Source organism: Aspergillus nomiae (assembly GCF_001204775.2).
Source record: "Aspergillus nomiae NRRL 13137 chromosome Unknown contig00020, whole genome shotgun sequence".
Taxonomy (NCBI): domain Eukaryota; kingdom Fungi; phylum Ascomycota; class Eurotiomycetes; order Eurotiales; family Aspergillaceae; genus Aspergillus; species Aspergillus nomiae.
In genome coordinates this window covers 26,741-51,571 of record NW_015378075.1, presented here as the reverse complement: position 1 = coordinate 51,571, position 24,831 = coordinate 26,741, and the positions used below count along the sequence as shown (strand labels likewise).

General features: G+C 45.5%; 8 protein-coding genes across 8 annotated transcripts; 3 read left to right on the top strand and 5 right to left on the bottom strand.

The window, feature by feature from the left end:
* Positions 1-4: 4 nt before the first annotated feature.
* ANOM_001571 (YciI family protein) lies at positions 5-672 on the top strand (the record flags this gene model as incomplete). The annotated part of the gene is made up of 3 exons (XM_015546828.1): positions 5-189; positions 285-340; positions 467-672. Coding segments are annotated over 3 exons (447 nt in total), but the record flags the coding sequence as incomplete, so codon positions are not given.
* A 404-nt stretch (positions 673-1,076) lies between these two features.
* ANOM_001570 (glutathione-independent formaldehyde dehydrogenase) lies at positions 1,077-2,330 on the bottom strand (the record flags this gene model as incomplete). The annotated part of the gene is made up of 2 exons (XM_015546827.1): positions 1,077-1,828; positions 1,940-2,330. The coding sequence occupies 2 exons, from the start codon at positions 2,328-2,330 to the stop codon at positions 1,077-1,079; spliced, it is 1,143 nt and encodes a 380-aa protein (XP_015410975.1).
* A 976-nt stretch (positions 2,331-3,306) lies between these two features.
* Positions 3,307-4,215, bottom strand: ANOM_001569 (flavin reductase family protein; the record flags this gene model as incomplete). Its single annotated transcript, XM_015546826.1, has 1 exon — positions 3,307-4,215. The coding sequence occupies one exon, from the start codon at positions 4,213-4,215 to the stop codon at positions 3,307-3,309; it is 909 nt and encodes a 302-aa protein (XP_015410958.1).
* A 497-nt stretch (positions 4,216-4,712) lies between these two features.
* ANOM_001568 (RidA family protein) lies at positions 4,713-5,290 on the top strand (the record flags this gene model as incomplete). Its single annotated transcript, XM_015546825.1, has 3 exons — positions 4,713-4,758; positions 4,811-5,055; positions 5,144-5,290. 3 exons carry the CDS (start codon positions 4,713-4,715, stop codon positions 5,288-5,290), a joined length of 438 nt encoding a protein of 145 aa, XP_015410959.1.
* Positions 5,291-5,480: 190 nt separating this feature from the next.
* ANOM_001567 (uncharacterized protein) lies at positions 5,481-9,520 on the bottom strand (the record flags this gene model as incomplete). Its single annotated transcript, XM_015546824.1, has 11 exons — positions 5,481-5,908; positions 5,970-6,156; positions 6,218-6,393; positions 6,457-6,730; positions 6,792-7,333; positions 7,388-7,522; positions 7,618-7,814; positions 8,607-8,781; positions 8,841-9,025; positions 9,086-9,176; positions 9,238-9,520. 11 exons carry the CDS (start codon positions 9,518-9,520, stop codon positions 5,481-5,483), a joined length of 2,673 nt encoding a protein of 890 aa, XP_015410964.1.
* Positions 9,521-16,588: 7,068 nt separating this feature from the next.
* ANOM_001566 (uncharacterized protein) lies at positions 16,589-18,913 on the top strand (the record flags this gene model as incomplete). Its single annotated transcript, XM_015546823.1, has 4 exons — positions 16,589-16,595; positions 16,655-16,963; positions 17,063-17,206; positions 18,720-18,913. The coding sequence occupies 4 exons, from the start codon at positions 16,589-16,591 to the stop codon at positions 18,911-18,913; spliced, it is 654 nt and encodes a 217-aa protein (XP_015410965.1).
* A 179-nt stretch (positions 18,914-19,092) lies between these two features.
* On the bottom strand, positions 19,093-19,548 carry ANOM_001565 (uncharacterized protein; the record flags this gene model as incomplete). The annotated part of the gene is made up of 1 exon (XM_015546822.1): positions 19,093-19,548. The coding sequence occupies one exon, from the start codon at positions 19,546-19,548 to the stop codon at positions 19,093-19,095; it is 456 nt and encodes a 151-aa protein (XP_015410966.1).
* A 3,419-nt stretch (positions 19,549-22,967) lies between these two features.
* On the bottom strand, positions 22,968-24,792 carry ANOM_001564 (L-glutamate gamma-semialdehyde dehydrogenase; the record flags this gene model as incomplete). The annotated part of the gene is made up of 3 exons (XM_015546821.1): positions 22,968-24,452; positions 24,509-24,616; positions 24,670-24,792. The coding sequence occupies 3 exons, from the start codon at positions 24,790-24,792 to the stop codon at positions 22,968-22,970; spliced, it is 1,716 nt and encodes a 571-aa protein (XP_015410983.1).
* Between the last annotated feature and the right edge of the window lie 39 nt (positions 24,793-24,831).

Here is a 24,831-nt window from a genome sequence, read left to right as displayed (position 1 = left end):
CCAGATGACTACCCGCCTAGCCCCCAGACTCGCCTCCAGGGCACACTTCCGGCCATCACCCCCGAGTCCAATCAGCACAAGATTCCTCTCAACAAAGACAAAGACAAAGCCAATCGCCCCGATGAAAGAATTCCTGTGCATTATACCCGATAAGCCTAATGTCCTGGGGCTCAGAAAGAAGGTGAAAGGGTAAGTTTCTACAGACCACAGTCTACTGTCCTTACATATCTTTACCAATAAAATATAAAATGATTAGTGAAGTAAGTGCTCACGGGTGTACACAGCGCACATTATGAAGGTGTCAAATTGCTAGTAGCAGCTGGGAGACTTGTCGATGGAGGTAAGCTCTATCCCATCTATCTATCTTGCGATGATATTATCATTGCTTACCACCTGGATATATCATATCGCCACCGCTACTGTGGGTACATATTGTGATGATGATAAGAATTCTAACCCAAAACAGGCGCCATCCTTGAATCCCACAGTACAGAAAACAGTGATATCCAAATTAAAGGTAGCATGGTTGTGTACACCGGCGAGAGCGCAGAAGAAGTCCGTGCCGTTATAGAGAAAGATGTTTATGCTACGAGTGGGGTTTGGGACTTGGAGAAGGTGCAGATCTGGCCTGTAAGTTCTTTCTCGTTCTTCTTCCATTCCCGGGACTTTCGGGGGTGAGATTTTTAGAAAGATTAGTGCTGATGTTAGATGTTGTTTAGTATGTTCCTGCTGTGAGGGAGCCGGTTTGTTGATGGGTTATCTGTGGTGGGAGGGTGAGTGAGTGAGTGAGTGGTTGGTAGGGGTTGTTCGTGATATTGTTTTTGAGGGTAGTTTTATTCCTATGAGGGTCTAATGAGTCAATGTTACTTCGGAGTATTTCCTTGTCATGGTTAGGCTGTGCTGTACTTGTGCCCTAGAACATATACATTCGCGGATACTTGACATAGAGAAAGTTCTATCTTCTGAGTTGTACAAGTATAGTTGCAATTATTTGTTGGTCTATTTCTGAGTCAGACACAAGGCCATAAAGGAGTGTTTAATAAACATTATTGGCAATGCACTTTCTATCCTGATTCCTAGAACTTGATCATGACTTTCGTCTCCAGGCGATCCGAAAACCGTCGATATCCGTTCGGTGCCTCTTCTATATCGATAACGCTAGAGAAAACGAACCCCGGTTTAGCTCTGCCACATTTCACCAATTCCAGCAGTGGTTGCACATATAATTTGCTGTCCACCGCACCACCACGAACCGTCATGTTCTTTTCCCAGAAGAGCGTCATGGGAAAAGTAATAGATGGTGAGATAGTATTTCCTCGCTGAACTCCTTTGGAATACGCCTGAGCAAAGTATACGCCAATAACCCCTAAGCCACCACCCACGCTGGTGCACTTGATCGCCTGTGTAATTACAAACGACTGATCAGGCTTCAATGTCTCGTTGACGCACTCCTCCCCAACACAGTCCACGGTGCGCTGAACGCCGCCTGGTTCCCGGGCCAGGATTTGCGCCGACGGTTCACCCTTCGTGAAGTTGATCGGAATGGCGCCAATGGAAGCGGCGAGTTCTAGTCGTTCTTCGACGGAGTCGATGCAGTACACTCGTGAGGCACCACGGAGAATTGCCGAATACGCCGCAAGGAGTCCGACTGGGCCGGCCCCGAAAATCGCAATCTTGTCTCCGGCCTCGAACCCCGACCAAGTAACGCCCGCCCAGGCAGTAGGGAAAATGTCTGAAAGAAGAACCAGATCTGTGTCTGCAATATCATCATATTCCTTCCCGAGAACAAACAAGGATTTGTCCGCCAGTGGAACACGCACGAACTCGGCTGTTGAAATGGGCGTTGTCAGCTAGACACAAACTCTTCCCCCAATGGGGATCGATCTCTTGTTTCTCAAGAGATAATAGAAAAATATGATTCTTGAGCGCTAAACCATACCTTGGCAACCTCCCAGATCACCAAATTGACTTCCCTGTCCATAAAATGCAATTGAAGGGGTAATAGCAGGTTCTAAAGCCAGCCCGACGCCATCAGGCAAATCAGGGATAATGACCCTATCCCCAACCTTCACGGAATCAACATCTGTTCCCACTTGCTCGACGATCCCCATCGCTTCATGTCCAATAGGATAAGGCACCTGCTTGCTGCCAAAGACGCCGTGGTAGTTGTGCAGGTCGCTGCCGCAGAGAGCCGCTGAAGTGACCCGAACCACGGCGTCCGTTTGCCTGACGACCTTTGCCTTTGGTACATCACGGACATGAACCTCGAACGGCTGGCCGTCAAAAACGACTGACCGCATGGTGCTATCCTTGTTGTGTATCTCTGTCATGGTGTAGAACAGTATATTGTTCAATTTAGGCGTGGTGGATGTGGGATTGTTCCTTGAGTGGTTCTAATAAAGCAGTAAGGGATTTGCTGTTGGATTCAACCTTGTTAGGTTTCATTCTTGCTGGAATTGACCGGTCCTTATATAGCAATTGATGGTGACCAGTACAGCCTTGCGTAGCGAAGTCCAAGGCCCATGGGATACATACGATCCAACATCTACATCTCAGGGAAGACCCAAAACTCAGCCTCAAAACGCCTGAGATGCCTGAACCATACGCCAAGTCTGATGTAAGATAAGCATGCTGAAATGAGGCTCCTAGAAAAAGTCAATTCGGACATCTCCGTCGCACCACGATCATATCTGCCGGTCACTTTGATCTCATGACTTGACGATGCCCCATCTATGTGGCTTATAGGGCAGACTATTAGACTAAGTGGACCACTCGCTATCGATAAATTTTATTGGGTCTACCGTGTAACTTCGCTGCTAGTTTGCTACTAAGGTTACATCCGCTTTTACACATCGGTTCCACCTTAGGGAGGAAGAAAGGTTTAATCTAATTTCAGGCCCCCTGCTCAAATCCACTCACCACTCTTGCTTGACGCAGGGTGTAAAGGCTAGGTCAGATGCTCGGAAGACGGGACACAGTCCCTACTGAATCGCCCCATGCATCCACTGGTCAGGTGGCGCTGGGCTGGCTTGGATCTAGGACAAGTGTGACGTTGGCATATGGGTCGATTGTGGATATGATAATGCCCCCATGAAGCGAATCGACGTCGGCTCGAACAAGAATATCGTTGGTGTTGATCTGTGAGAAGGACTACTACACTTTCGCTGGTGACTGGATCCATCAAATCTAAATTCTATCTAGATGAGACCCCAAAGAGAGTGAAGGAAAGAGAGAGCAAGAAAAACGCAACACCGACACAATGCCTCTATATACAAAACCATCTATCCACAAACATAATCTAGTAGATCAATTCTCTACCTTATCCTCCAAGCTTGCCAACAACTCACTCTTCACCACCTCATTACTCCACTTCGTCCGCGGCCGTTCAAAAGTCGACACAATCCGCCCATAAGAAACACCTCCCAGCTGCGCCACAGGCCTCAATTTGTCAAGATCAATATGACTGAAATCGGCATCAGCAGCCCCCTCCTTAACCCAGAACCGCGTCGCCTTGATTAACACCGTAGCAGCAATGCTCATCCCCGGCTGCTGATGATCCGCAAACTCCTTAATATCGATCACCTTGCCCTCGATGCTGAACACGGACTCCTGCACGCGCGACGGCTTCACAGTCGTTGAGGGCGCCTCGTGCAGACCTGAGACATCCCACTCCGAAACACCATACGGTGCATCGATGGAGGTGGCATTCACCGCTTCGATCATGTTCTCGGACACGGTGTTGATCACACACTCGCCTGTTTCCTTGAGATTGCGGTACGTGTCTTTCACCCGGCCCGGACGGGACGAGAACCCGACGATGAACATCGGAGGGTCATGGTCAATGACCTGGAAGTAACTGAAGGGGGAGAGATTCTTCTGGCCCTTTGCATTGACGGTGCTGAGAAACCCGACTGGGCGGGGCGCGATGGCGGAGACGAGCAGCCGGTAGTTGTTCACCGAGGGCCGGTCTGGCGCGTAGGGGTCCACCTCGTGATGCTCTTGCGATAGACTGGCGTTGTTGTCTGGTATCCCTTGTCCGTAGTCCCAGGCTGGGTAAGGGGATTTGGTGGTTTCGATGGGCTTGGCGTGGTCGAAGTCGGGACGTTGGGCTTCCTTCTCTGCGAAGTTGCCTACATCTTGTACGATTTTGTAGTTTTTGTGTGCGGCGTCGCTCTCGCTTTCTTTTGTTGTTGCTGCTGTTGCCACAGCTGCCATTGAGGAACTTTGGCGGAGGTTCCGAATGGTTGGTGCTTGAGAGCGTTGCGAGCGGGTGTGGCGCTGGTTTACTGTTAGTTGTGTGACTTGGTTTTCGGGGGCAGAGACGTTGTGGCTAGAGGCTTACTATATGGACAGGAAGCGTCCGAAGGTTTGTGGTCGTATCATTTTGATGTGAAGTCTGGTTTTTAGAATATTTTTATGGGTTTGTGATTGGAAACGGTGGCGTTTAAAGATGTTGAAAAATGGGAAAGATGTCGGAGCTGTTCTCCGACGGACCGGTTTACAATCCCGACCACCTCTTGTATAGAAAGACCGATCTACCAAAGCGCATGGTTATAGCCCGTTTTGTGTTTATTGCCTTAGCTGTGCTCTGATTTCGAACTCAAAACATGTTCTCCCCGCGTGCTATCCGCAGTCTATCTTCCCTCAGTCATCTCTTCTACTCTCTTCCGAGCCCAGCCTTTAGGAGTCGATCCATATCCACCACTGCACCCATGTTTACCCCAGTAACAAGCGTGCAGACCAATCGAGCATATGCCCGTGGGAATTGATCCTAAATTTTCTCAAGTCATACATGCTAATTATTGTCTAGCTTTCGCACACTACGTATGTTGCCCAGAGGAAGCCCCCGAAGCACTTCGCCAACAATATTATGAAATGCAGTCGCAAGCAATAAAGGCCGGCGGCCAAGTCTGGCTCTCCGGTCAGATCCCTGCGGATGCGCACGGTAATCTAATCAAAGGATCCACCGTCGAGAAAACCAAAGCCATCATCCAGAATACCGAAGCTATTCTTAAAGAGGCCGGCTCCGGACTGGACCGGGTTGTCAAAGTGGTGGTAAGTAAGTACCCTTCGAATGCGCAAACGCTTGGATAATCTTCTGCAATCTTCACCGTTATTCTACTAACCTCTTGAAATGCCGTAGGTCTATGTTAGAGACGCCAGTATAATGCCTGACTTTGCTTCTGTGTATGATCCCGCGTTTCCACATCGTCCGGCACGGTCTATGGTGGAAGTATCCAAATTGCCTGCTGGGGTAGATATTCAGGTGGATTTCATTGCTGTTGTGTGAATACCCTACTTGTCAAGTGTTTCTTACATCTCTTTCCACGCTGGGCTGAACGTTGCTACTATATAATACGCTCCCTCTCGAATTGTAAGCCATAAATTGGAGGAATTTATGAAAGGAATTTTCATTCATTTCGGATTTCAATATGAATTTATGGCAATATATTGTTTATTTGGGCCGTAAATAATCTTGCTCAAGTGTCCATAGATTGCATGATACTATCCACATCCAGTTGGTCTGCTAAGTCGAGCAGCTCTCTTGGTGGAAGGCTCACAGAATGGCTGAGCGCCAACAAATCCCATTCAACTTCGTCTCCTATGTCCACTTGATCCAGCGCGTATGTATCATCATTATTATCATGGATCTCGTCGGAAGTCATTGGAAGCATTGCATGGGTCGCAGATCTCGGTGTTAAGGGTGTCAGCATAAGGTCCAGATGCTTCAGTTCCAGTTTCCGGAGTGGTGCCGCTGGGTTGCCCTTTGAGATGAGCTTTTCGATAACACAGTCAAGGTTGTCACACCAGGACTCATTCGCAATAAGCGAGGGGGCGATTGAGCGAATCAAGTATAGAACAAAAGCAGATGAAGAAGCGTGCTCGACTTGAAACGGTAAAAATGCATCTGCCGCGAAATAGGTTAGGGCTGGCATTGTGCAAGAGAAGGGAAAACCAATGTTTCATACCCATCAAGTCGTCATCGGCCAACGACCGAAGAGTTTGAAGAATGGTCTGGGCAGAATCGGCGCAGCATTGCAAGAGGGATGCCACGGGTGGCGACAGACAAATGCTTCGCGATGGCTGTCTCTCTGCACTGTCTATGTGCATATTGAGAGCACACATCACCAAAGGCCGTGTTGTCAGAACCACACACTTAGAGTCATTTAGTGTATGTGTCGAAAAAAAAATGCACAAGGTATAAAGGTACACTTACATGATGTTGGGCTAGCATCAGTCTAACTGCCATCTTTGAGCCTCGGCCAACCGTTCCATGAAAACTGCTATCCAGAAACTCCGTGATATCTTGAGAGAGGTCCGCTAGTGCATGAAGAATAGACTGAATATCTTTGATCAACGCTCCATTAGATGCACTATCCACCCCATATACCGCTATCTCAATCGTGTTAATATTCATATGGAGCCTCGCCTTGGCTGATTGTCAAGGGGACTCACTTGTCAAGATTTGCGCCATGAGGCGCGCGAGCCGAACATGCAATGTCAGATTGGTATTTTCTACGGAAGACGCCACCTCTGCAGGTAACCTGACTGTGATGTCCTCATCACGAATTGAGTTTGGTCCTCCCATCAATGCGGAGAACTCTCTATCCAGCATGTACACTACCCAAAAGACAGCTCGACAGCGCTGAGAAAGTTCTGGCCCGCCTAGCTCCTCCGGTACATGCCTGTGTATGCCTTCGGTAATACAACAACGTAGAGCCTGCCCAATCTAAAGGATAGTGAAGGGATAAGCAGAGACCTCCTTGGCACCAGTAAACTCGGAAACTTACGTGATGAAAAGCCGCTTTTCTCATGTCAATTGACTGAAAGTACAGTGCTGCTAGGCTCAAAGCTTGAATCGAGCTCAAGGGGTCCTCGTGTATGCCGGATAGATCTGGCAATAAAGCCATCGCCCGTGATGCATACTGGTGCCCAGGTGGAGACCCAGATGGATTCCTTTGAGTTATGAAGGCTTTTCCAAAGGCAAGCACAAGTAGATACTGGGCGAACCAAGACCTACGTGAGGCAGCCTTCGCTGCTGGATCCAGATAAAATTCGTGTAACTCTTGAAGGTATAATGTCTCATCAATCAGGAAGGATAAAGAAGCGAGATAGTACTTCGCAGCATTGTAAAGAAAAAGGGCATAGTCCAAAGGCGGTATATTGGTGACATCAGGCGATTCCTCGGGGGGTACTTGCTTCCATTGCAGCTTGAATGCCATACCATCCAGATGCCATGGGTCTGGTGGAGAGTTCGATTCAGGAACTCGTTTCCCTAAAAGGGCCAGGACGCGACGACAAAAAGACCATGAGGATGACGGGCCCATATACCCTATGTTGCTTATATCAGCAGAGTTATAAGTGACAAAAAGGTTAATAATCTCACAATATCGGCCGTCTGGAGTTGCAGCAAAAGCCCATTCCTTTTTGTCTACAAGTGGATTCTTCGAAAATTCTGAGTCATGGCATTCTTGCCTCTTCCCGGTGCCAGCCCTTCTTCCAGGATTACGTGTGGGAGAGTCTATCCGACGCTGTTAGTTCTCAAGGACCAAGTGGAATACTATAAGCAGAACGCTTTTATAGCATATTGAGTAGTGCAGAACAAAATCCGCTTACCGTCAGACGTTGTCTGCCATCCAGCTGTTTGCCGGTCATCCGGTGGCGGGTATATCGTTGCATTGGGAGTCGGGGAAAAATCTACAGCTTCATTTCTCGTCAAGGGAGGTATTACCTGATGCTCTGCCCCAGCAGAAGTCGTATACCGCCCGGAAGTTGCACTCCTAGTAATTTGTTCTTCCAACTCCCTCAGATAGCTGGGATTGAACGATGGCGTATATTAGTGCGATGATTCTGCGGACGTTGCTCATCCCCTTACCGTTCACTAACAGAGACCCTAACCTCCTCCACTGGAAAGTGACAGGATCGATTGCTGCGAGTACATCGTGAACAGGGATGTGATCCCGAACACTTCACCTTCATCGACCGACACCGTTCACATCTAGCAGGTATATAGTTATTCATCTACCGTCTCTACACATAGGGTGAGGAATTTTTGCTCACGCTCGAAGACTTTTCTTCTTCCGTCGTTCAGTTGGAGGCATACCAGGGGCAGGCGCCGATATATTGGGAGGACGAAGTGGCGATGATACTCAACAGTAGAGGTCGGGATCAGTGTCCGACTTTTGTACACTATCGGAACTCAAATGTGGGGTTGCCTTGTCAGATTGCCTCTTGTGATATGACGTCATTGTATGTGGTTATCGTAATCAAGTAATAAGCTGCGTGACCTGGAGTACCCTAAAAGCTTAGGCTTCCATAAAACTACGGCTACTGCTTTTTGGCCACTACGAAATGCTCAATTCTAGTCGAATAGTACCCTGTATGTTTGTATTAACTCATAGTCGATTCACCCAAAGAGTCTCCACCACAGCTCTTTCCGTATAGCAGCCACCATATGTTGTGTTCGCTGCACGGCGTCGCGGTTTTCAATTGCCCGCCGATGTAGATATCCCATGCACTCAGCCACAGATCCCCACGTTAAACACTTGAAAGTCTTTGGAAGAGACACTGTTGCAGAAGACGACTGATCCAGGGCATGCTCATACCTGTGCAAGATGTCTGCAATCATGTCATATGAACTGTCTGTTTCTTCCTTGGTGTCGTGGATCAAGTCACGCTTTTCATGCTCAGTATAAGCCCCCACGCACCAGTTTGATCCCAAGCGACCATCCCTCTTGCGCGGCCAGCTTGATATGGTTGTCGACATTCGCCTTCGACCCCCTTTAGATAGCCTTGGATTGTATTGTAGACTACCGGCGTCTCCGATCGGTTATGCGTACGCATCATCTCGATGGCCCACTTATCCAGTCCAGGTTGAAGCAGCTGTTGCTCTGCATCGAGCCCCAGACGTATGCCTTGTTGTGCGGTTGCGACACAGATCGTGTCCACGGCTTTTGCCACAACCTCGGGCATTGGCTGGCACGCTGCCATAGTATCTACCGAAATCGGTCCGGCGCCCGTCAATCTGAAGAATGGATTTGTCAATGCCATGAGTGGTTTAAGATGGCGGTGCTATTAGACGTACTTTACGGCGAGGAAATCCCCCGGCTCGAGCATGCGTAGGGTTTTCAAAAGTTCCTTCCTTCCACTCTTCAACCATTTCGTAGCACCGGTCGCTGTACGTAGCAGAGCTAAGAGTCTGTTGATGATTGTCCATTAGGGTCTAATACGACCTACTTGGGAATACCCCAGGATAGTAACACCCTGGTACCCAATCCGCTTGGTGTCCGCTATCGTCTTGGAGACCTTCTGCATGGCTAGTACCTGCGCAAAAGTGATCGTAAACCGTAAGCCGAAGAGCCTTGTTTAGAATCCTATTTCGATCTGCGTTCAGGAATGGCGATTTTGAGATAGTAAGAATGTTCAGGATAGCTAGGGCTGGCCGTATAAGGGTCTTGGAGGACATCAGAGAAGTCAAGATTAAAGACCGTAGCAGGACACTTGTCGGCAACCTTGCCATTGGTGAAACTGCCCAATACGGCTTGATTTCCGGCTTGGTAACTGGTTCACGGTAGTACTAGTAATAATATAAATTGCTTTCATTTTTTTCCTTTAGGCTAAAAATTCCTTTAGGCTGCCGACCATCTACCACCAACCTGTAAGTTACAGGAAACCATATTTATAGTCTCCCTTTACTGATAGTTCTCTAGGTTGGGGCAAGAATGGTCAAATGGTGACATTCAGGAACCAACGGTTTCGCGTGCACTGTGGAAAATGTATGTTGTGGTCTATATCCACAGGCTTGAAGTACTAAGGGAATACTGATACTGATTGACGATAATAGATATCCGCGATAAATATCATAGCCGCAGTCAGGGACTCATGGATATCAAGATCGACCATGATTATAGCCGAATCAACTCGTTGTCCGATTGCCTTGATGTATGTGCTACCGATTCTCGATGTGCTACGGTCTATTTTTTCAACACACGAAGCAAAGAATGCCGTTTTGGCAGCAGCGTGGCTAGAGGATCGATTGACAATCCTTATTGGGGAGGACCCTCAAATACTCACGATGCTGCGGTGCGTGTTTAGGTAGGTAGCCTATCTACTATCACTATAGGAAGCAGGGGAGGAGGGCAAATAGGCCATATTTTACTTGTGGACATTTCTATGACTGTTTACTCTATATTATATAATTCTCTATGTTACCAAGTTGATTTACTGTATTATCTGTCACGGTTTACTATTATCGCAATCACACTGTCTAGCCTCCGATCAATGCCAGATAAAGTATACCTGACAACATTGACAAAGAATATTTCGCCTGGAAGCTGAATTATTCTCCGATCGAGGGTCAGTGAAGCTCGCTGGAAAAATGAGTTGGACAGCAAGAGGGAAAAGGACCATGGCTAATATGGCTATTTTCGGAAAAACTATTGGAGCTGAAGACAGTCATTGCACTCGAACTAGGCCTCATCATCTTACCGGAATGCAGGTAACTTCCCAAAAAGCGCGATAAATGTGAAGCCAGAAATGCCTAGACTAACTAAGGCGATAGTCCTTAGGAGCCCTATTATTATTAACCGACCTGTGTTAAGATTATCTACTAATCAGGGTAGAAGACCTGTCGACTAGGTAAGGATACGTAGGCAAAACAACAGTAAATAGTCTATGGACAGAGACTGATTCTTGATTTTCTCTCTACTACTTCCGCTGCTAATTTATAGCTAAGAATTCCTAAAGTTCTTTGTATAGGGTACTGAATCCTCAGAGAGGGACCACTGTTCGTTATTGAAAAGGTGACTGATATAGACACCGAAGGCGCCGTCCGGCCTCCGAGATGTCCATGCACCTGGGGCAGGGTATACTGTACAGTCACCTCGCATAATCGTTATCAATTCTGTGACAACCTGCGTAAAGAGAATAAGTCTAAACCTTGGTACTGTAGATAGATATAATAGTAGAAAAATATTAAAAAAATAATATTTACAAAGTAGTTAAATAAAGAATAAATTTAAAATAAGGATAAACTTACTCTATATATAAGCTATCTACTATTTACACATAACAACTGTTTAGACGAATTCCTTGATTTATTTTAGTAAACTACTCCGATATAGTATAAAAGATAAAGAAATTAATTAAATTTTTGAATATAGTATAAAATATATATTATTATTTTTTTTACGCTGTATACTCTAAATATATCTATCTATTTATCTTTCTTTAATTAATAAAGATCAGCAGTATACTGAACAAAAAATAAGGGACGGGCCGGGTTCGAACCGGCGACCTAAAGATAGGTTGCAATATTTGGTTAACCAATCAGGTCATTGCAATCTTCCACTCTACCACTGAGCTACCGCCCCAGGACTGTGGCAACTATCTTCAGCCAGCCATTGGCTGCAGAGAGGCCAGTTTTGACGTGTCATGCTTGCTAAGTTGCTTTTTCTCTAGTTAGCTGATGTTCGCGGGTCAAGGCTTCTTCGGACCTTGAATGAACATTCAACAGTGACACCCGGTCGAAATCGATAGTTAAATGATGAAAAAATTACTTCATCTAACTGTTGGTGCGGCTTCCTTAGAGCTCAATTCAGTCTGAGATGAATACTAGTAGGTGGTTCAAACTTCCACCAGAGGTGGTCTACCAAATTTGGGGAACTACCAGTGCCCATGTCCCTCGATTATCATTTGCGCCAACAATCCTGCGCAAGGTGCTGCTGCTCTAACCATTCAATACACACGAGCCGCCAGGGCTTGGTTGTACCTATTGGATTACCTGTCCCCTAGTATCTACTACTTCTCCTCTCATTTTATTTACCTACTGAACTAACTAACTAGCACTACTATGAACCGTGCTTTAGAAAGATTCCATCGACCGGGCTAGATATCCCACTCCCAAGAATAGATAGTCAGTGTGGCATTACATAGTTGGAGCCTGCTGACACCCTAAAAAGCCAGTGCTATGAATCCTTTTCTTGGATTCTCGCTTAAGGGCAGACAAAAAACGCAAAATCCATAAGACGGCACCGACAAAAATAAGCACCCTAGAAACCGGAGGGCGAACTTGATACCTGCGCACTTCCCCAGCCTCACTGAGCACGGGAAGCGCCTTACCTATCACCAAATCGCGTAGAAGTAATAGTCGGTCTTGTTACCTGCGCATATCAGTGCGCCGATGATCGACTATTTAATTTTAGGTCTAGTCGAGATAATTAGCTGATCGCTATAATCACTATACCAAGGACTAACTAACTCACCAGAATCACCAGTATAACGATTATAATTAGAGATCCATGCATAAGTAAACTCGTATACAGAGCTGAGCTACTTAATTACATCAATAGACTGTTACTGCGAAAATCTTTCATGTAGCCTATTTACCCCAAGATCTAAAGATATAGTCTAGGTTTTAGGGTATCATGTATGCCATTTTTATCCAACGACAGGGTTCGGCGCCAGAATATTTACCCCAAGAGGGAACGCTCTGGTATATTGCTATCCATAAGACCAGGTGTACCTCTCCCCAGCATATCTGTTGGTAAATCTTCTATGAGGTCTCATAGCAAGCCCCCTTCGCTGGAGAGTATGTTTCTTCATTCCGGGGATAGTTCTAGACTGGCTACCAAGTATTCTGGAAAATGTCTCCCCAAGGCACGTGCAATACTAAACAGCAAACGATATTAATTAGGCAAAAACACTTGAACCAGAGCTATATGATTTATAGACCGTCTTCATCAACAAAATTTGAGTCGTCAAAATAATCTGGAGGCCAGACCTTTTGCCCATCAGCTTGGTAAACCGGACCCTCCCTGCTGTAGCCATTATACCATAATGGAACCTTCGCAGAATATTTCCCATGTTGCACGGCATCGTAGTTATCCCCAAGAACAGCCTTTTCTAGAACGGGTTCATAATGCTTTGCTTGTCGAGGAGAGATATAGACAAACAGCCTCTTGATCCTGCTCGTATGAATCAAGGGTTGGACTATTAAGTGACATGCTTGAATCCACCCATCAACTGACTTATTAGTTATAAAATTTTTGGCTGAATCAATCTGAAGTGATATTGTAAGCTTCGAGAGATCAAGGTTTTGGGCCAATATATCAAGGCCTTTCTTCAAGTCTGCTATGGCTCGGTGGTTGAAGACAGACTGGGGCCAAAAGTCAAGGAAGCCTATAGTGATAGAGCGGAGGTGTGGGCGCGCATAGGACGGAAGTCGGTTCAGGAACTGCGTGGTTATGGTCGGGATTGAAGGTGATTTTTCTAGGGACCATATAACGCACTTGCGGTGGATAGTAACAATGAAAAAAGTGTTTCTTGAGTAAAATATTGAAGTCGCAATCCGATACATCCTTTTACTGACTAGGAAAAGGGAAAGTGGCAATCTCCAACAGGTACACCCAGTTGCGTAGGCTGCAAGGTAAAAAGAGCAGCAGCAGCAGCCCCAAAGGGAATCGGTGCATGTCTTGCAGCAGTCAAAGGGGGCTAAGCCCCGAATAGGACACCACTCTAGTTGAAATGGAGCCACCAGTTCGGTAAAGGACAGTATATACTCCAAGACTTCATCGGGCAGGTGTGGTGTGGTAGGGTGGCCGGCATCATGGGGTGTTTTGCAAGTTAACTGAAGGCATATGGATCGGGCTAGAGATGAAATCGACCAGTCTGGGCTCTGGCCGAGACGGATTGAACAGCCACGAAGCAAGGGGAGCTATCCTAAAGATTCAACAATGCCCCTCGCAGTTTGAAGGTCCCTAGTATCGCAAATAAAACTTAGATGAAGTGACAGAGGTTGGATATTGTCTGCCAGGATTTGACGGATACCCTGCCATTCCTGCAGGACTGCCCGGTCTTGTCGAGCCACACTACCTAGTGGTTTACCATGGAGACCATGACTCCGACAAAGGGGATTGCATGCGAACGTGAGTGGGATGGCAGTCCGTCCATATTGAAAGATGCAGGAGCAGTTGTTCAGGATAATAGTAAGGGATCGTAATGAGTGGATTGCATGTCTATTGAGCCTCCGCAATGGGCGTAAGCCCCAGGATCCGCTCCGACTGATCATGAACTTGTTTTCCGAATACAAAATGGATGATACCTCATCTGATATGGTCCGCGATACATAGAGCAACGGAATAGGTAGTGGTGGGCAGGAGCATCTAGTAACATAATCGTCACCTGCTCCGAGTATGTACCTGCCATGGAACCGTCGCACTTTATAGAAGCATCCATTCTCTTCATATCCTATGTGTTGGCATTTCGGACCATCAAGCTCCGATCCGTTGAAATTAATGGGACAGAAACGAACCAACCCCGATAGAATATAGATATAGCGGCGGAGTGGATATGGAAGATCTAAAAACGATGTCCCTGATGAAGTGGGAGAAGTGTCTGGTATCGATGCGTAGGAGAAGTATGCGTCGATACGACGTTGCGGCATACTATGTATTTAAGCTCACAGGAACGTATGACCTTAAGCGGAGCCGTTTCTGAGGCTAGGGGTAATGAGATACTTTTTCTAGTTTCGTGTAAGGCTATAATGAAGGGATACATTGAGTGCATCAATGATAGTGTTAGCTATGCTTGTGACCTTTCTTACCCTAAGATCAGCAGGGGGATGTCATCGGTGCCGGCCACATCCCACTCGTGTTTTAAGCTAGATTGGACCATGATATCTCCAATTCGTGCTCAGGATTTCCGTAGGACGTTCTGGCCTCTGTCATCGCCAAATGACCAAGTGTAAGTGGCATGTCTAGAGCCAATCATAAACGTCCTACATCCCAACATCCTTTCTCCGCCGCTACTAAGGTATGTAGCGCGCATTTCTTCTTCCGTCCTTCTGCATCCTGCACGTTGTCGTATTTTTGGGGCACTAATGAGAGCTTTTCTCACCGGACTAGACTTTCACAAAAGTAGAATTGAAAAGGTAAAATAGTAGAAACAATGCGCCTATTACGGTTCTGTTTCAAACCCTGCAGATCCCCGGCAGCATGAATACAATTATATTATTTCACTAGTACGTGTAACCTGGTGGCAGTATGGCTGTAATATCCGTACCCGAAGCAACATGCAAGGTGCCTGCGGCAGCACACACTAGGAGTAGTAGTGTGCATCCAATAATCTTCCAGGCTAACTCACATCGCGTTCTTACAACCAAAGTTAGGTAGTTAGTAGGACTGGTCCAACTTTATCCCCTCTCCTACTATCCGTGTGCCAGTGTGATGATATCATATATGTGGGCGGTCATGAATCTGTAGTATTCTAGACGATATTAGGACGATTAAAGTGTATGTGGTGGTGGGTCTAACCGACATGATAGATACTTGGCCGCTAACCCGGCCGCTAATTCATGCATGTAATCTACGTCAAGTTGGCTCTTGCTTTGTATGATGCGCGCTAAGTTCTGTTCGAAGATACTTCCATTTAAAAGTAGACTACGCGAGGTCATTGCTGCTTAGAAACCAAATACTACGTAATCTCAAAGAGTCTGGAGCCATGTCTGGTTTTTTGACTAAGATTAGGCCCGAGACATATCCATAACTTGATGATGAAATAGATATCCCTCTCAACAGTAGAAATACTATAAACTATCCTAGGGCTATGATAATTAATGAAATAGTAGAGGCAGTTCTCGAATTAACAGGGGCTAGTGCCAGGCGCAAGAGAAAATTGAGATATCACTATGTTCTGATACAGAGCCGGCACCTCAGAGGTACAGCTCTATGTTAGGCAACTACATAGAAGCCATTCACAGCCAACAGCTCAATGATAGATGATCCTTTTTATTGGAGGCAGGTAGTATTCCAAATAGTAGTGTACTTCAGCTATCTACTAGGTAGAAAAGTATAAAAGCAATATGGAATTCCAATTCAATATAGACTAGCTTGAATCCAGTGACATGATTTGTGCGTGAGCTGTATCCCTCCTTATCTCCAGCTACTCACGCGTACAGTTCTTCTCTTCATCCAGGGCCCAGGCAGCTACAATACAGCAGTAAGTAATCCAGAAGTAAAAGGCAAAGATAACGCTAGTATAATGATCCCTGGAATGTGGCAGTGTATCCCTGAAGTTTCCTGTACAACTGCAGGACATGAAGGAAAATACTGAAACATATATGCCTAGTGTTCCTTCAATTTCAATATTCGGAAAATCAGGTTTACTAAATTAGTATTGCGCAGAGCAGGAAAGGTGATTATGGTCCAATAGTATACCGTATCCCCTCTAGTGTTGGTTGGGATGAGTCGGCTACTCCATAGAAGCAGACGTCATAAGGTCATGTAGGTAAAACCGGGTGATAGACGTCCATATTGTGTTGGAGCTTCTATACGTGTACAACAGTCAGAATGTGAAAGGCTAAGATTCAGAGAGAGAGAGAGACACACACACAACGTCTAAGCGCTCATCAAAAAAGTTATAAAGCAAGCTCTGTCCCGGCTGTTCTTGCATTCATTCAGAGTATTATCTCTTTCAATCAAGACGTGCTCTCGTCGATCGACTCTACAGCTTATCTATCTTTACCATTGAGCGCTTGCATACGCATTCTCAACTTTGAATCCTTTCCCAACAACGAAATCAGTTCCTAACAATGAAACGTAACTTTTTCCCTGAGTTCTACGGAAGAAACCCGCTTACTGATGCTGCCAAGTTCCAGAATCAATCATCTTGGTGCTGGGTTATCTTGCTATGTTGATACTAGCGGGAGCTATCCATCCCCTGGTCACCAGCATTGAAGGCTCTGCGCCTCCATCAGCCGGCCCTGTCTCTATCTCGGAGCGCTCCAAATGGATACCCCTGGACCCATCACTTTCAAGCACTTCTGCTGCCCAGAAATATGACAATCGGGTGGAAGGTTTTCCACCCTCGAACTGGGTTCCTCTTAGCCGACGAGCGAAGGGGACTGGAAAGTGTGGATACTGGAACGTTGATGGTCATACTGCTCAGTGCGACTGTATAATGAAAGGTTGGTATCCATTTTAGTCTTCTATAAGCCTCCTAGATCTACTAATACAATTACAGGCAACGAAGTTGCAAGCAGCTATATTGCTGAATATACGACTAGTGCCTGTGCTGCATTCTTTAGCAGAATCCCTGATGAAAAAAACCCCAAAGGGTAAATGGCTACGCTTTGCCGTCAAGAATGTTGTTGATACCGGTGGTCAGCTAAGCGTTTTGAACTTCTGGTGGAAGAAGCTTTCCAAAAATGGTATGACTTTAACACAGGACCTCTGTCAGGACGCATATAATCGACTAGGAGCTGCTATCTGCGATACAAACCGTGGAAAATCAACAAAAGGAACAACAATCAGAATAGGGGGGCGAAGATGGAGTTGAGATCGGGATAGATCCGGATAAGATGAAAAACTTCAGCGATAAGGATAAGAGGTATATCAATGTTGGTGACTTCATTGACGCCTTGTCCAGCAGATGAGTCCAGTCCGACGGTTGCTGCGACTGAATCAAATCCCTCCAGAGGGAGTGAAAGGCTTTCTTTCCCCATTGTCAGTCGCGGGAGCCAGCAAATGCCAGAAGGCCGGATATCTTTGATTCTTATTCAAACGCGAAACTCAATCTCTGTCGCTTCGATGTATTCTTTTCCATGTCAGCTCGGTCTATTGCCTGTTGGGCAATATTCTGAGATACTCTTGCTGTCACTTTCCTTTCTCTGTCTCCTTCCCTGTTATTGCTTATATTCATTCGCTTCTTTCGACGGTCATGATCTTAGCTAGATCTGACATGATCACACACACACTCATTGAATCTTCTGCTTCTTGTCCGCCCTATTTATAGTCGAAGCCTCGATTAAGTAGGGACATCAGCCCAAGTCAACTCAGTATTTTCTACTTCTAGGGGACTATTTGTTGTGTAGCAGATGCGTAAGTGTCATGTTTTTAAGAAAGAAACAAAGCTGGGTATAATGATGCTCTAGTGTATTCAGAGACCTATGTATAAGAGAAATAAATTGTTGCTTCTGTCGCCGCCTCTGCTAGTCACTTTCGAATACTATCTTTGCGCAGTGAATGCTTCACCACCATGTCCTCCAGGGACTAACAGTACTTTACGGAGGTGTGTCAACAACAGATATAAGATGACCACTGCGAAGGAGAAAAGCAGGCTTCAAAGAGAAAAACTCTCCGAAGCTTTGGTCTAATGCTAGAGACACGCGCATTCTATCTCTCTACTAGACTTGACCGTAGTGATGACCACTCGTATCGGCCTGTATTATTAGCCATAAACTATGTTTACTCCGACTGTGCGCTGCATGGGGATGAGATGTTAGGCAACGCTCCTAAGCACGAGATTGTTTTTTATAGTATAGGTAAGATACTATATGATAAAACACTGTCTATCAAACAAAACTATATATGGACATGTTTGACAAGTGTATTATGTGCAGTGCAAATCTGCACGCTCACAATAAATGTATTGAGAAAACGTCATTGCCTATAATACTACCTCCAGCAAACTGCATGCAACTGCATAGCTAGATGTGTAATAGTTAGGCTCCAACAGACTAATAGAATTTTGACCGATTGATTGAATGTTTAGATAAGACAAGTAACTTCACGTCTATCAACAACCAATAATCTATAGCCCTACTTACCAAGAGGCACAGCAAACAGCAAAACCCGAAATACGAACTAGAGCACATCAAAGCTAACTTTTTCTAAAAAGAAAAAGAAAAAGGAAAAGGAAAAGAAAAAGGAAAAGGAAAAAAGGAAAGAAGAAGAAGAAGAAGAAGAAGAAGAAGAAGAAGAAGAAGAAGAAGAAGAAGAAGAAGAAGAAGAAGAAGAAGAAGAAGAAGAAGAAGAAACGAAAAGCCCTCAATGTCTGGTCTTCAAATGTGCAACAAGATTATCCTTACGGTTATGTTGGCTCCCGCAAAGCGGACACTCATGTGAACCTGGATTAACGTGTAAGGACTCAATATGACGCTTCATTTCTGCTTTGCGGGCGAACGTGCCCCTGTATTTACAGCCCTTCTCATCGCAGCGCCATTGTTTTGGCTTGGTTGAGTTGTTGGGCCTGCGGGAAGCATCGTTAGGGCAGGACGATTAAACTTGATATGGCGGAATCTAGGGACTATCGAGCTTACAGGGCTTTGGTTGCTCTAGTTGTTTTGTGCTGGGTATTGTAGTTTTGGTCAGCAGTTGTTAAGGTGTTGTTGTTGGTCGGTGACTGAGATGGATGCTGGATATTGGGGTTCGGGACGCGAGGGTACTCTTGGAGGTGGCCATGAGAAGATACATAGGTGGCGACGGTTGCTTGAGGGTTGACGTTATTGTCATGGACAGGAATATGTGTCGGTATATTGTAATCGACCGGCCAAGGCAAGAAGGCTGGGGAAAGATCGGAGATAGTTTGATCTGCGGGCACGACGCCAAATGATGATAGGGAAGGGTATGGAGCAGCAGTCGTCGGTGCATAGGAATGATACGGGTCTAAATAGCCCTGTCCCTGATTTGGAGATGTAAGTTCAACCTGTTCGTCCTCCGTGAACGAAAACACTGAAGTTCCCCATACAGACCCTCCCGTTGTCTTTTCCATGGCAAGCAACTGACAAGGAAGGGAAAAGGAAAAGAAAATGAGGAAGACGGAGAGAAATCAATGCAACTGAAAATAGTTTGAATGAATATTCATGAACATAACAAAGCTGTGAGGGATGTAGATGGTTGAAAGAGAACTATTCTTCCATGGCGTATTTATAGGTAGATGTGGGCAACATCTAGTAAAAGTCCTTTCGGGATCGGGGCCTTGTAGGCGGTCCTGGGCTCAAACTTCTACATACATCCAGGATCTTACGAACTAATGCAGGCTTTGGACGTCTGGCCAATGGGGAGTCGTAATCAATCAAAGTAGTCTATTCCTGAGAGCCCGCGGTTGTTACGTCTGGTGCATACGATGAGTGTTCTCCCACCTATTTCGCCGCATAGAAGCAAACTACTAACAGTTCAAGTACCTACGGTACTTCGGCTATGCCTAGCATCGATGTCAATCTGCCTTCCTTGTGGCCATTGATCTGCATTGGAAAAGTGGTGAGTGGGTCCAAGATGATGGGCTTGCAGGAAACCGCCGGCATGGCTTGGGGAACATTGGGGATCATTTGAGGAAAACTCAAAAAATTAATTTGAATTCGAAAAAAAGAGAAAAAAGAAAAAGAAAAAGAAAAAGAAAAAAGAAAAGGCAAGTTAGCGAGGTGGTGCTGTTGCTCAAGCACCTGGCCATGATTACGGAGAAGTCTGAGCGTGAAGGTTCCCATACCAATAAGATGACAGAAAAACATATTTTTCATGATCGGCAAATGATCATCAGGTCCATATACCTAAACCAGCATACCACACACAGTTAGTGATGGTCATGAAGTTCTCGTTCTGTTGTTTTTCTTGCTCTTTCCAGACTTCGCGTATTCTTATGTTTTTATATATTCATATGTTTTTTTACTTGTACTTTTATCTTTGTCCCACATCACCGGTTCCCAGACAGTAATCACAGCACCGGCTGTAGAGCAGAGGCATCGCGATGGAAACAGCCCCACTGAACGTATTCCTTTGAAGATTTGTACTTGTCTAGTATCTACTACACACACCCAAGCTGGGTCAAACGTCCGAGTACATACAAGCCCTTTTTTCCCACCAAAAATCAGCAAACCCTGATAGTTTTAAGCCTCAATCTCTCAACAAACTTAGATTATAAACCTCCTTTTTAAGATTGTCTTTCATAGATTTAATAGTAAATATAAAACTTTTACATATAATCTCTTATATTACTTTTTAACAAGCAGTAGTATTTCCAGAAATTTGAAGTATTGAAAGAAACTTTTCTATATAGACTACGCTCCCGTTCATAATGTTTATAACATCTAAACAGAAAACATTATTAGGTCTTTTGAAGAATACAATATTTTACGAAAATAATCTATATACAAGTTTTAAAGTCGCTACTTCTCTTGTGAAGTAATAATAATAGTAGTAAAATTGTCACTCCGTTGAGCTCTCAGCCATCCCGTCTATCTCGCGGTTTATAGGGGAAAAGCCCCTGGGCTGAAACCGCCGCGCGCCGCCGCCGAAAGGGTGCGTCTTCCACTCTACGTACTATAGCCTCATCCACCACCTCGTCACCCATCTAACCCGCGGGTACGGAGCAGTCAGCAACTGTGCAAAGTCCAGACGGCCCCGGATCTTGAGGAAGCTGTCAAAATAAAAGTGGGGAAAAATATACTACAATATTATTATAAAAATAGTGGCCTAATATATTGAATATGATCTGTTAAATTCTCTTATAAAGCTTTAAAATAATTGGGATTTTTGAAAAACATCAAGTGTACTCGGAAATTTACCCTGCTGATTTATTGAACCATGAAAGAAATGCCGCGAATACCTCGAAATAGGGGGGGGGGAAACCCCGGATTAAGCTCTTATTTTCTGTACAGATCATTATCGCAAGGTAATCACCGGTCCTATGATTCGGCGGAATTGTTCAGAGGACACGCTGTGATAGGTTGGTTACCTTATACCGGAAGCTATTCTAGATCAGGGACCTAGAATTAGGACCTAGAATTACTAGGTACCTACTAGATCCTAAGTCTTTTGCCCAACATTGTAGCGGTGAAGACCTAGAACGTTCCCTACGATGGAGCCGACATACACTGTACACACTATAGAGGCTCTAGGAATGTTTAGATCGAAATGAACGCGCTTGGCCTAAGGACCAGCCTAATCGAGCGCATGAATTGACAAAAATTCATACAGTAGGTAGCGCATACACAATCAATGTCGGAAATTGCAATCCATGTGGGTGGAAGCCTTGGAGGAAACAGAGCGCCATCATCACCACGGAATCAACGGGGAGAAAGTGGCTGGAAGAACGGTAGTGGTTCTAACAGTTTTTGACGGACGAAAAACCATCCCATTCAACTACCTAAAAATGTCCGGACACCAAAGGCGTCTCTAGAGGGTAATTGATAGGAGAAATATCAGGTGGACGGTTTTCATACGGTCGCGCCAGTAGTATTGTACATAGTAAAGCAACACAGCCTGGGACGTTCATCATGGATCGGGGCATCATACTGAATAGATATAACAGATGGAAGGATGTAGGGCAGGGATCGTCGCCCAGATTAAAATTCCCGGCCGCGGTGGGATGGGTCGCTTCCGCTCTTCGATTTATTTTTTATTTTATTTTCTTAGGAGCGTCATCGGGGGATAGGGCACCTACCACCCACCTACCACCTACCTACCACTTACCTACCACCCACCTACCACCTACCTACCACTTACCTACCACTTACCTACCACTTACCTACCACTTACCTACTGCGGACCGCCCGCCTAACTGCCAACTCTAGTGAATGTAGCCCCAAAGTTAGGCACAGTTTAATTTATAAATATTAGTTATAAAGGGCTTAATTTAGATCATATATTCTAGTTAAAATAGAAGATATATTAGCTAGGGAATTCCGTCTAGTAGTTAATTAATTTGGAAAATGGATTTTCTTTCAGCTACTAAATGGTCTTATAAAGGACAGCTTTCTAGGTGTAGATAGTTTTAGATAGAAAAAGGTAAATAATTAATAAAGGCTTGAAGATGATCCTTAATTAGAGCCTTGATATAATATAATATCCAGGTTCAGTCGGAACACCGTCCCGAGGGCGTGGGCTATCACACGATAGAGGACCGAAGAACCCTTGTCAATGGAAAGCATAAAATCTGCTAGACTACTCTAATGCGTGGTGCAGCTAGCATGATATTGAATAGAGAATTATGTCGCTATAATTAGCTTGTGAGATACAGGTCTGGGCAACTGATCATCTACTATTGCACTTGATTTCCAAAAATGAGATTGCTGACATGAAGAAGAGGCAAAAAGGTCGTACATACATATACCGGCTAGTGCTGGGAATTAATGTTCCCTTCATGTACTACTGATTGTATTTGAATTTCTCAGTTTCCTTGACCAACGCTGACATCTAGACCTCGTTGGAAGGATACGCGACCTTCTCCAACGGAACAAATTCCTCCTTGATCGTCCGGGTGCTAACGAATCTTTGCAAATGAGCCATAGTGCCAGTCTTATCATTAGTACCAGAATCTCGGCTACCACCGAATGGCTGCTGAGCAACCGTAGAGCCGGTACATTTAGTGTTCAGGTAGAGCATACCAGCAGCATGCTTTAGGGCAGTCTGAGCCTGACGGCTGGCGTACGGATCCTTCGCATAGATGCTGCCAGTAAGGCCATATCTAGAGGTTGTATCAATCAACTTCAATGTGGCCTCCCACTCATCATCGGGGTAAACATAGACACCCAGAATTGGTCCGAACAACTCCCGGTTCATGATATCGTGACGCGGATTGGAGGTTTTATAGATGGTGGGATGCACATAGTACCCTTTTTCTTTTGAGGCCGTACCACCAGTAATCAGTTCAAGCTCCAAATCGGTTTTCGCATCCTCCATGAATTTATTCAATTTGTCGAACGAGCGCTCATGGATAACAGGGTTAACAAAGTTGTCATAATCTTCGACATCTCCAACCTTCAATGCTTCCGTTTCCTCTTTTAGGTGCCGTTGGAATTCAGGCCAAGCTGACTCGGCAACATAGACACGGGAGTTGGCGGAGCACTTTTGCCCTTGGTACTCGAAGGCAGCGCGAATGGTATTGAGCGCAGCACTCCTCACGTCTGCAGATGAATGAACCACACCCCAGTTCTTCCCACCTGTCTCACCCACAACACGAGGGTAGGAATTGTAGATGCCTTGTCCAATACCATCACCAATCTTCTTTTGAATGCCCTTGAAAGTAGCGGTCGATCCAATAAAAGTCAGAGCACTGAATTCGGGTCTTCTGAGAATGGTATTGGTTACTTCCTCAGCGTCGCCAGGTATGAATTGAATAACATCCTTAGGAAGGCCAGCTTCCAGCAGAATCTCGTGGAGAAGCCAGCTAGCATGAAGGGCCGAATCTGACGGCTTCCAGATGACCACGTTTCCAAGCAACGAGGCTGGGCCAACAAGTGTAGCTCCAAGTGCTGTGAAATTGAACGGGGCAATCGCATAAGTGAATCCTTCAAGAGGACGATATTCAAGTTTATTCCAGTTTCCGCCCGGGTGAACTTTAGGTTGTTGAGAGTAAAGAGCCCATGCCTCTTGAACGTAGTAGCGGAAGAAGTCAACAGTCTCCGCTGGGGCATCGATCTCTGCCTGCCATATATTTTTGCCTTGACCAAGCATCGTCGCAGCGACCATCTCAGAGCGATACTTGCCAGCAATGAGCTCACAAGCACGTAGAAAAATAGCCGCGCGGTCTTCAAACGGAGTGGCCTCCCAAGCAGGTTTGGCCATGAGAGCCGCATCGACGGCAGCATTTACTTGATCAGGTGTAGCCAGTGCATAGTTGGCCACGATATCTTTATGCCGAGAAGGGTTTACTTGGGAGCGGGATCGCTTCGTTTCAACCTATACAAATACACGGATAAGTCTATGAAAACAGTCATTGTCAATTGGTTACATACTTCTAATCCATTTATTTTGATTGGGACTGTGGCTGGGAATTCACTCTTCATTTTCTGAATTGTCTCGGATAACTCAGCTCTCTCTGGGGATCCTCTGGCGTAGCTCAGCTAAGAGAATGGTCAGTATAGGACGTCCGTGAGACTATCTACTTTTAGCTCACCAATTTTTCATTTTCGAATTTAGGAGGATGTAAGATCGTCATGTATCTGCGCGCAGTTGAATTGACAAAGCAACTTTTGAGGCGGTTGAGGCCAACCGCGCGAGTTAGGGCAAGGTACCGCATCGCGATAGGGGAACGTCGAAGAGCAAGCCTACTACTATT